The 12,041-nt window shown below is 40.0% G+C and overlaps 1 protein-coding gene across 1 annotated transcript in view; it reads right to left on the bottom strand.

Moving 5' to 3' along the window:
• Nucleotides 1-457: 457 nt before the first annotated feature.
• The window catches only part of LOC101853604, a 22,386-nt gene continuing 10,802 nt past the window's right edge, over nt 458-12,041 (bottom strand). The window contains exons 8-17 of the mRNA XM_035968329.1: nt 11,768-11,947; nt 10,346-10,519; nt 10,033-10,126; nt 8,358-8,443; nt 6,701-6,751; nt 5,246-5,423; nt 4,582-4,727; nt 2,994-3,068; nt 2,133-2,234; nt 458-462 (exon numbers count right to left, since the gene is read on the bottom strand). Coding sequence (XP_035824222.1) covers nt 458-462; nt 2,133-2,234; nt 2,994-3,068; nt 4,582-4,727; nt 5,246-5,423; nt 6,701-6,751; nt 8,358-8,443; nt 10,033-10,126; nt 10,346-10,519; nt 11,768-11,947 — 1,091 coding nt within the window. The remainder of the gene's footprint in view (nt 463-2,132; nt 2,235-2,993; nt 3,069-4,581; nt 4,728-5,245; nt 5,424-6,700; nt 6,752-8,357; nt 8,444-10,032; nt 10,127-10,345; nt 10,520-11,767; nt 11,948-12,041) is intronic.

A 12,041-nucleotide genomic window follows, 5' to 3' on the forward strand; every position in this document is an offset into this window, starting at 1 on the left:
GTGAAGTCCGTGAGGCCCATCATCATCATCATCATCATCATCATCATCATCATCATCATCATCATCATCATACAGAGAATAAATGCATGTGTATGCGTATGTGTATGTGCATGTGTGTGAGTGTGAGTGTGTGTGTGTGTGTTTATGTGTGTGTGCAGGGGTGGGGTGTGTGGGGCGGGGGTCTGTGGGTGTGCGTGTGCTAGATGTGGCATGACTGGTGATATGATACGAATATGATATTTATTCGATGATTCGACATAACCATTAACGAGAGTCTTGCTTTAGCACTGGTAATTAAGTCTCCGAAGAGCTTGGCCATCCAATCGAATTACTTCGTTTTCACTGATGTATCAAACGTAACCAGCACCGTAACATTAAATGAAAAGGAACTGGTTGAGAGCAGCGTTGGTTATAAAGACCAAGAAGTCAAATATAATTGTCAGTGCGTTGTGAGGAGCTAAGCTGAAAGTCAAAAACAATTTAGACTGTTAAATTGAGAGGTGAACGTCTAGAACTCTTACTTACAGCCATTTTTAATGAAAGAATCATTCTCGTTTCTGACGCACTCTTGATCTATTTTGTTATTTTACATCAAAAGATTGACAGTCTTATTTCAAATCTTAAAACCGGCATTTGGAAAAATATCATTTGACCACATTTCTCCACAGGCACTCAAATACATGTTCATATAGTTTAACATCTGTAAACTGTTTGATTTAACGTCGATCTCCAACAGGACCTAGGTAAGCGAAGGAATGTTGTGGAAATTCCACAAACCGTAAAAGTTAAAGAATGCACATTTAGAGGGCTTCGATCCAGAGTCATGCTGAAAGTTGAATTGCGTGCTTTCCGTACATCCATCGTATGTATGTGTAGACCTCACATTGCCCGCTCTGATATTGTACGTCACTTGCTTGATCATTCAAACCTTCAAGAAGTTAAACTATAACTTTTTGCATAACTATTTTTATCAGTGTGCATACAAACTAAGATGAACAAGTCGGTTTTTTCAAATTGTTGGGACACCATTTTAATGACTCCTGAGTGCCTGAATGGGATCATTGCTGGAGTAAGCAAATGTCAGATTAAACAGAGTCTAATCAAACTTTATAGAATTTTAAATCATGCGTACGTCATTAAAAAGTACGCCTTAAACTAAAAAGTATCCGTGGCACGGCTTCTTTGTATCCTGTCCCCAGCGTAGATTATTATGGACCGTGAAAATTTATACTGATTGAAGCACATAATATGTTTGGATTGTTTCTAAACGAAGACCCTGTCACAGAAAACTTCCTTCTGAACTCAAATTTTCAAGAGAAATAAATTTTTAAGAAACAGCAACAACGTATCTTACAATCCTAAGCACGTCCCAGTCGCTCATGGCTTGACACAAAATGATCAAGTATCAAATGCAAGCAGCTTTAAGTTTTGGTCAGAAAGATTTTTGGGTCTTGAATGATACCAGCGTGTGAATGCAATGCTAACAGTCTTTATTAGCATAATATAAATAGGCGTGGTAGCGTGAATTTGACTGAACAAGTGTTTCACTTCTCTGTTTCAGATTCCCGAAGCTAAAATGTTTAGGAATTGCTGAAAACATCACAGACAAACAAGCCTAATTCTTTATCAGCTGCTGATGTCAGGTTTTCGTGAGCCTAACGTAAAAATATAAACCAACAAAATCCCACTTTATTGATCCTCGTGGGGGAAATTTTGGCAAGCATAACATACATAGAAATATGCATGAATACCAATTACACACATAACTAAACACAGAGGTATAACAATATGTACAAGAGATGTTTTATCAATGTCATTTAATGTACAATACCGCACCAATACCGACAAATTTACAAACACACCATTGCTGGTCGCCACTGTGTAGCGTTCTATGTTGCTCAAAGACATACCTCGGCAAAGAATCTTTGCCCCAGTGGCTTAATAAATGTGGAGCGACCAATCCTTTGACATCAAATTGAGCCTGAACTCCCTACCCACTCGACCAGTGGATCACCCAAGTGGAGAGGCAAATAATTATTGAAAGAAGAAACATTGTTTGAGATGATTTTTAATCCTTGCTTGTTACATTGAAACAGGGAACACCGAAATATAGTAAATAATTACGCGTTTACTTTGCGACTGCGAGGAAGGTAATGCGGCATCTGAGCCAATACCTGAGACTCTTGCCATTTCAACAGCTGTAGCTGTTGTAGCTAATGCTGATGTTGCTGTGACTGTTGGCACAGAGAAAAGCAAAACTACAAGCAACAAATGCGTAATATTCTCATTAATGTTTCTAAGCCCTCCTCGGTACAATCTAGATAATGTAAGAGGCTGATTCCGCGACTCGGCATGTCAGGGCCCACCTCAGCTATATTGGATGCTGTATCCCAGTAGAGAGATGAGAGATACTTGACAGAATTACTTCCCATCTTAGGAATCGAACTCGCATCTTCTGCATACTATGGTCAAAAGCCTTACCATTGCACCACAGACGCTGGTAGAAAAGCACGGAATGAACTAAAAGATGAACATGAAATAAAATATGTTGAGTCCAAACTTTACTTTAAACATAGCACTACTGTTTATTCATTATTCCAGAAGTAGTTACACCCATGAGCTGCAGTAGAAGCACAGGTCAAATAAGAGGCTTCTTTCTGATTTTTATTAGCAACGTCAAAAGACGCCACAAAGCCCTGCGGCACCTTACGGTTTCTTGTCATCAACGTTACGCGATCGCAGATGTATTTGAGAGGTTTATACTCCCAGACAAGAAAAATGCTGCACAACACACAGGGCGTTTGAAACAGATCTATCACGCAAAATGGAACGAAATCACATTATTCAAAAACATTCTTCGCGCACCCCTTCATAAAATGTTCAAAAAAATAAACCTTTGTACTTCTTTGGTCTTTGTGGAGATTTGGTGGTAGGCAGTTGGCCCACTCTTTGCTTATTATTCAGTCTTCGAGAAATACTTCCTGTGAGTTAACCATAGATCATTCGGAAGACTGTCAGTGATGCTACAAGAGCAGCCACACCGAGTGAGACCTTGAGATCTTTGAAACCTGAGATAAAAAGAAATAAGACGAAGAGTGTAATCAATAACAATGACTGAGATCCAATGAGCAAGTATTGAATGGTAAGGTTTATTCAAACGCCCAAAGATTAAAGGTGGAAGAATAATAAATATAATGGTTGATTTGTCATCTGACAGATGAGTGATTGCTTAATTGAAAGACAGACTAGGTAACAACGAGATCGACTGTTCAACTTAATAGCTTAATTGATTGATTGACTGATTTAATGACATAATCGGTGGTTAAAAACCCGTACAGAGCTAGAATACATTATTTGTCTATGAATTTTTAACCGGCCTACGACTACGTGCTCCCTAACAGTTATTGTGCACATATTTTACAACTAATAATTTACGTATTTAATTCTGTATTTTTAGATGAATCGTATGGTAGGAACAATCTACATCTAGCCTTCTGAGACAAGGGTGAAGCATCTAGGAAGTCCCGTGTGCAAGATGCGCACGTTAAAGGTCCCTTTGTGGTCCAAAATCGACAAGAGTAGGCTTCAGCCGCCACCCAGGCAAAGTTCAAAATTTCCTAAAAAGTAAAGTTGTTCCCTCATTGATCCGGACATTGGGGATAGCCTTGTTAGTGAGACAACTACCTGGGCCTTCGACATATTGTGGTAGGGTGGCCAGTTTTTTCCATGCCGCCTTTACTTCCACCACTCGAAGTCAGGTACCCATTACTGCTAGAGGGCAGGAGGGGGGGGGGACCTACCAACTGAAAATGTTTGGCGTGCCCCACGCGCTCATATGACCTTATGCAGTTGAGAGTGCCGTAAAACACTTACCAAAAAACCCCCCAAAAGAAACAAACAAAAGTTCTTTCTTCAAACTTGATATTGATGTAAAGATAATGGTCGGTGTAAGACCTATTTATTCATTTTCTAAGGCGTATTGTTTCTGTAAGTATCTCTTACTTTTTCCAAGCACATAAAATGACCTATCATTTCCATATGCTTCTCTATACCCAAACAAACAAAACGTTAAAACGCTCAAAGGAAAAACGAGTGATACCACAAACGGAAATCTGTGAGTATCATATCAAGAGCTTGTAGACTCATTATTATTTACATTATTGTTAAAGTGTTCGTTGATTTGATGTTTGACTTCCCATTCCACTAAAGATAACAATAGACCAACAGTCAAAGAAAATGAAGTTACAATTGAGAATCTTACAATTTCTAGTTCGTGATAACACCCACTTTTTTCATTACATTACGTCGGCCAGCTGTTCATATTATGTGCAAAGCCCAAAATTATTTTGAAAATCTTTTAATTTGTGACATTGGTTGCATAAGGTAGAGAAATATTTTGTCGAAATACAAACTCTAATCATCATATTATTGTTTTAAAAAAGCGAGAAAAGAAACATAATGTAGGTGCAACTGTTGAAAGAAAGAAACAGGGTTTTCTCTCTCGCGATAGAATTGTGCTTTTTGAGCTTATTCCCGTACACTTGAACGGCTTATCGTCGATTTCTTCTCTCATCAACTCACCAGCTCCACTAAAGCAGTCTAGGAGGTCCATGACACAGCCAGCATATGCCATCTCTTCGTCACTGAAGTCCAAGCAGTGAGGCACACAGTCGCACTTCAGCTTGATGTCAATACATTGGATGCCGTTCTTGCAGTCGAAGAGGCCTCTTTGATCATCGCATGTGCCGTTCTTGTATGATAAGTATAAAGAGGCGTAAACATTATTTTATTATTACTATTATTATCATTATTATTATTATTATTATTATAATAATAATAATAATAATAATAATAATAATAATAATAATAATAATAATAATTATTATTATTATTGTTATTTATTAGAATTACTATTATTATAAATCTTCTTCTTCTTCTTCTTCTTCTTCTTCTTCTTCTTCTTCTTCTTCTTCTTCTTCTTCTTCTTCTTCTTCTTCTTCTTCTTCTTCTTCTTCTATTCTAACCTTCACCACTACCACCACCACCACTACTACTACTACTACTACTACTACTACTACTACTACTACTACTGCTGCTGCTGCTGCTACTACTACTACTACTACTACTACTACTACTACTACTACTATTACTACTACTACTACTACTACTACTACTACTACTACTACTACTACTACTACTACTACTACTACTACTACTACTACTACTACTACTTCCGTGGGCGTACCCATTAGCAGAACAGGCTTGTTTGTTGCACATCTGCTCCTCAATGAGTGGCTCGGAACACTGAGCCCCCTGTCCCATGGGCACTGGGTTGTTGCAGAATCTCTGCCTCATTGTGGTCCCGCCCCCACACGTCACTGTACACTTCTGCCAGGCGCCCCAGGGACTCACTCCACCGTCAACTGTTTCGAATTGATAGTTTATTTAGGTGGTTTGATCGGCGGGTTTTGGGGGGGGGGGGGGGGGTGGGAGAGGGTAGGGTGATCAAAGATGGAATGTATTACTTTTAGATGGCCGGGAGGGGAATGGGGGGGAAAAAAGGGGAATTTATATTCCACCCAAAAACCTGAGGTGATTTTAAAAAAAAAAAAATCTCGGGAGCGCTTATACACAAAATTTGTTCGTCTCTTTGGAGGGAGTTGGGGGGGGGGGGGGGGGGGGGGGGGGTTGGACCGGTCAAAGGTGTAATATATTAAATCTATATGAGATGGAAGACGAAACAAAGATGAGACGACATATTGACACAAAAATGAGATAACATGCAATAAAATGCGATGTATTTAAATACAGATACGAGGAAGAAAACACAAAAAGGTTTTAAATATTTTCTTCTTTCTTAGGGGAGAGGGGGAGAGGTCAAAGATGGAACATATCATATGAGAGGAAGATGAAGGGAAGATGAGACGACTTATTTGACACAAAAATGAGAAAGAGATAATTTGCGATGAATTTAGATGAAGATACTACGGAAGATAATAGTAAAATGAGCTTAGGACCAATTTGGATGAAAACAGTATTTTCAATAAAGATGGAATAATATTATGTATGTGATACACATTAAAAAAGAGACGATGATAAGACATGATGTAATGTCAATATACGTTGAAGCGGTATGAGTGTCGAGAGTGCAGACCGAGGTTGAATTGAGGATGTTGTTCGAAAGAAGGAAGGATCAAAGGATAATGAAACTATAATGAATTTACAGGCTTGAGGATCAAAAGGGACTAAAATTAGTTCAAATCCTGACGTTTGCCAAGAACATTGTAGATGAGATGATGGTGCGATAATGATGAGTTAATGCGATAAATATTTAGTTTGGTAAGAGTTTTACATCGCTCGCAACAGCATAATAAGGTCATATGGAGTGGCTTGCAAAGAATTGACGATGTATGAGACACTCAAGCAAGAGTGATATGATAATGTAATGTGTTTACTGGTTTCTATTTGACGTGTTTTATTTGTTTTTGCCTTGCTTAAATGTAACATTGATGTTTCCCGACTTTTCAGGTGAAATGGAGACAAAAAGGGGAGCGGAAGCGAGCAGTATTTTCAAGTTGTTAGTGTGAAGAAAACAAAAGTAAGAAGATGATGGGGAACAGGGCAGAAGTTAGAGGTGTGTGTGGCGTGGGGGAAAGGGGGGGGGGCGCGACAGTGTTTGTTTTCTTTGTAATAATCATACCTGGTGCCACAGTAGGAGGGGAGAAAAACAACGGTTGCCATGGGTTACCATCTGGGGATGGAAGTATAGAGCATGTGAGCATTTAATAACAATTGTAATGAAAATTCTATTAAGTAAGAGACTTGCACAATATAACTAGCATATTATTATATAACTGTACATCACTCTTCATAGTCGAGCCTACACTAATACTATGTTAAAGTCTGTACTACAGAGTTATTTTTTGCCCAAGCCAAATGTGTTTACAAAGCGCACCAAAAAGTAAACAAATAAAACAAAATATAGCTCCCTCTGCCCTGGCCACATCCTCTTCTTCCACACTTCCACATTCCGACCACAATAAATTTTAAAAAACCATTGAAAGATGACACTCACAAAGACAGCCAGCGTGATATGTTCACATTGTCATATTGTGCCCCCCTGAGTATCTTACTTGTCTCCTGTTTTCTGTTAATCCCTGCAGCCCTGACAACGTAGGCAAAATGTTTTTATTGGTTTTGTTGTTGCTGTTTGTTTGTTTTTTTTCTTATGTTTTGTTTGTTTGTTTGTTGTTGTTGTTGTTTTGTTGTTGTTGTTTTTTTGGAGGGGGTGGGGGGTGGGGGGGGGGGGTAAAAATGCTCTGCATCTGCTCGTTTCCATGTAATGCCACGCATCTGTTTGATGGTAGATTAATAGGGAAAAGTTGGATCCCAGTGTATTTCCTTATGTCATAATTATGCCCCTTTCATGGAAACGAGGAATCAAACGCACAACATTTCTGTTCCAAATTAAACACCTTTTTGGAAGATTAAGCACCGCCCAGTCTTGTGAGTTTCAGAGCAGAAAGTGTCTTTCACGGGCCTATTGAAAGAGGCAAAACGTAACTGACCACGTCTACACGTCTGCTCACTAAATGTACATAACAACGTATTGGCTAGCAGTTCACTCATATTTAGTTATTCTGAAAATCGATTATATAATATAGAGTTAAATCGAGCATCTTCTTCTATCTGCTTGGATGTCTTAACCCTCTCTGTTCGGATAGACCTAGTCAGGCAGGGTCGAAGTCTACCTCCCAAAATGATCTAAATTATGCTGGTGGAGGTGTAAATACACGCCCTGAAAAAACTTAACATAACCTGAATTTGAAATACAGTCCTCTTGTGGTTTTGGGACGCTTTTTCTGTAGGCTTCTATTCTGTCACTTAACCCCGGAATTGGTTTTTACGTTTTTACTGAAATTTTACTGAATTTTTACTAGATCTAGGTCAAATGAAACACGTAATGGGAGACACTAGTAAATGTTAAAAAAACCCTGGTAATCAAAGTGAAAGAGGGTGTACTTTATACATCCAACTAACACTTCTGAGTTAAAATAAATCTATTCGGATTCGTAAGAGATAGTGTTAGCAGTAATGCTAAATGTACTCTGTGATCTGACCAGACGCTGGAACTGTCCTCTCGGGAATCAGGCGAGTTTCACTGGATGCTCCAAGCAAGAAGAAGAAGAAGAAGAAGAAGAAGAAGAAGAAGAAGAAGAAGAAGAAGAAAAAGAGGAGGAGGAGGAGGAGGAGGAGGAGGAGGGAGAAAAACTGGGTGTACGAAAATGTATTTATGCTATTTTCCCATCGTGCTGTCAGGTATTATTCAATCAGAAAGAACACAGGATCCAACTTACTGGGGCATAGCTGGTAAGACATGTCACATGTATCCGTGCTGGTATCACTACCTGGGCAGTAGTTACCACCATGCAGAGGAGCGGGTCTGGAATATGAGTTAACAAAATGATTATTATGTAGTAGTCGCTTGGGCTTTAAGAATCTCGCTCTTTTCTGGAATCAAAATACACACACATACACATACAAGTACGAACACACACATACATACACACAAACTATCTCTCTCTCTCTCTCTCTCTCTCTCTCTCTCTCTCTCTCTCTCTCTCTCTCATACACAAACACATACGCACACACACGCACACACACATACACACACACACACACACACACACACACACACACACACAGAAATAATAAAACTAGGGAAGAAAAGTCTGTATTATGAAATACTATCTGCCTGACACGTGTTTGTATGTGTTTGTCTGCATACGTGTGTATGTCTTTTTCTGTCTTTCTGTGTTTATGTGGTGTATATGTTTGTGTTTGTATGTGTGTGTATGTGTGTGTGTATGTGTGTGTGTGCGTGTGTGTGTATGTGTGTGTGTCATTATGTGCGTTAATGTTTTAGCTTGAAAATCATAATGCCGGTGTTCAAAAGTCTAAATTTCGAACCTTTGTCTAAATTACCTGTGTTCCCTTCCATTCATGAGAGGATTTTGTTAGTGATCCTACCTCGACCCCAACACGTCTTACTCTTAACAAACCTATCAGAGGTACAGCTGAAAAGTTGTTGTTTTTTTTGTGGGGGTTTTTGGTAAGTGTTTTACAGCGCTCCCAACTGCATAAGGTTATGATTATGAGCGCGCGGGACCATTAAACATTTCCAGATGGTAGCAACATTTTTGGATTTGGCACAGGTGGCGGCCGAAGCCTACTCTTATTGATTTTGGATCACTAAGGGATCTGTAACGTTCGTAACTCGCACAGGTGATCTGCGAGATTATTCGCCCTAATCCGAGAAGGCAAGATGTTAGATCTTACCTACCAGAAGATCAGGGGTGTAGCTGAAAGACAGCAGTAAGTAGGAGCCAAGGAGTAGCAGTATAAGATAAGATAAGATACATCTTTATTGTCCAGATCCTAGCACATTGGTTTGGTGTTCCACCACGAGTACACACACACACACACACACACACACACACACACACACACACACACACACACGTACTCACGTGCACACACATGCACACACAAGTAGGTTTACAATCACATGCATAATGTAAATGAGCAGCAATATAAACAATAATAATCGTAAGCTAGATACACACTCAATGTTATTTTGATGCATGCTCTAAGGTCGTAAGTACACTAAACAAGATGGTTAAGATGGAAGCATTTTGATAGATGATGGTAAAAATGACCTTCTGTATCTTTCTTTGTTACAGATTAGAGGCTGCAGACAGAGCCAGGAGCCCAGAGGAGGGGGTAAAGGACGTATGGGGTGGGGGGGGGAGGGTAGAGGCAGAAAGTGGAGATGAATACAGTCGACAGATCATTGATACAGAGCAGAAGAGGATGTGAAAGTAGAACATTTATGAGAAAAACATTTTCTCCCGCTATCTGGATTCGAACGTGGGACCTATTGAATGAGAGGCGAACACCTTAACCGCTTGACCACGAGAGCCCCCTCAGCAGAAAGCGGCGCTAAACTCAAAGTTAAGGGAAAATGTTCACCTGTCACAGACTCTGGTTCTCTCCACGGTACCGATTCCTCCACACGACAATGAGCAGGCGCTCCACGCACCCCAGGTACCCCAGGCGCCGTGAACTAAGGGAATAAAAGGGGGAAAGCACCTTCAATTGTAATATAAATATAATAATGATAATAATATATTACTATCACTGTTATTATTGTTATTAATATTATTATCGTTACTGTAATTATTACTATTATTATTGTTATTGCTATTATTAAACTCGATGCCGTAATAGCGTTGATAGGAGGGGGCGTTAAACCTATGCCATGTCACCCTTTCCAAGCACTCACCAGCGCAAGAGACACCTGTGTCACATGATCTTGTCTGAGTGTCCACGCCAGAGCAGTCGCTACCCCCGTGAGCAGGGGCCGGGTTGGTGCACGATCGGTAGTTGAACTGATCTCCAGTCCCGCAGGTCACCGAGCAGGAAGTCCAGCCAGACCAGTTGGTCCACCCACCGTTCACTGGAGGACAATAATAGAGCGGGAAACTTCAAGCGCAGTCAAAGATTCTGCGTTTAAGATAAAGAAAATCGAATTTAAAACTCTGTTTGAATAACGAATGTATTATGTTTCTTCTTGAAGTGCCCCAAAACAATGCGTCTTCGAGCATTATTGAAAGACCAACATATTATAGCCAAATATCTCCTCAAATATTAAATATAAACTCTCCAGCTTTTGCACAGTGACTTGAATCAATATGTCCTAACAGATCACTATTTTTGTAAACACCTGTTCGCACTATTCTAGAAAATCCGTCAAGGAATACTAATTAAAAATCCCTGTGAGTGGTCTCTACAGATTTGAAAATGTTTACAGCTAGGATAATACCGCTTTTAAAAGCAAGCCCGTCATCGAGATCATGTTTATTGAACACATATTTTGAGAGCCTCTAGTGCAAAAAAGTGTTCAGCATCAATTTAATTTCTTGTACGAGGTAACTAGGCACTAAACAATGTCATTGGTGACCTGTGACGTTGGTCATATATGCGCACGCAAAACGTGTGTGAGAAGCGGGAAGTGCTGTGAACAATTCCATTATCCGTGACCGAGATCTATAGTAATTTATATAAATTTATGAAGAAAAGTTTCAATTGTTGTGAAAAAAATATGATACAGTTAAGATAAACTGATACATGCATACCGCTGTGCAAAGTTTGGGTGATATTGATTTGACGGGATAAAAACAATATTGAGGATACATTGCGCCTCCAATTTCTAACAGAACTATAAAAGATTATTATGTTCATTTAAAGAGATTTTATTTCGTACTGGCGGTCGTGGCAGTGATGTCACCCATGTAAAAGAACGGGCTGTGTGTGCCCACCCTGTGACGCTTAACCTCAAGGGAAAGACATTTAAAAAAATGTATACCTGCATGTGTTTTTACGGTCCTGTACAGCCAAGGAAAATTTCCCTCTTGGATAATAAAGTACTATCTTATCTTATCTTATCTCTTTTCGAGACTCGCGTGGAGGTGTCTGGGCGGTCAAAGGAGGAAATCTACAAACCTTTATAGAATTTTACATGTACAATTGATATATAGTATAATATGTGCGTGTGTGCATGTGTGTGTATTTGCGCGTGTGTGTGCGCTCCGCGCGCGCGCGCGTGTGTGTGCGCTCCGCGCGCGCGCGCGTGTGTGTGTGTGTTCCCTTGTGTGTATGTGTATAGAAAAAGTCGGTTGGGGGAGGGGGAGGGGGGTTCACATACCCGGGCAGGGCGTTCCTGTCATGTCACAACTCTGTGACTGACTGCCAGAGCCCTGACAATCCTCTCCGTTGTTCTGGGGGGCGGGGTCATCACAGGCCCTAGTCCTCACCTTGGTACCAACGGCGCCACAGGATACTGAGCACGAGCCATAACTAGTCCACTGGCCCCAGTTGCCGTCAACTGGAACCATAATTGAGCGGTTGATTGATTAACCAATCCATAAATTAATCAGTCCAGTCATCATCTTCTTCATCATAGTTATTGTTATATATAT

This window comes from Aplysia californica, unplaced genomic scaffold (assembly GCF_000002075.1).
Source record: "Aplysia californica isolate F4 #8 unplaced genomic scaffold, AplCal3.0 scaffold00051, whole genome shotgun sequence".
Lineage (NCBI taxonomy): Eukaryota > Metazoa > Mollusca > Gastropoda > Aplysiida > Aplysiidae > Aplysia > Aplysia californica.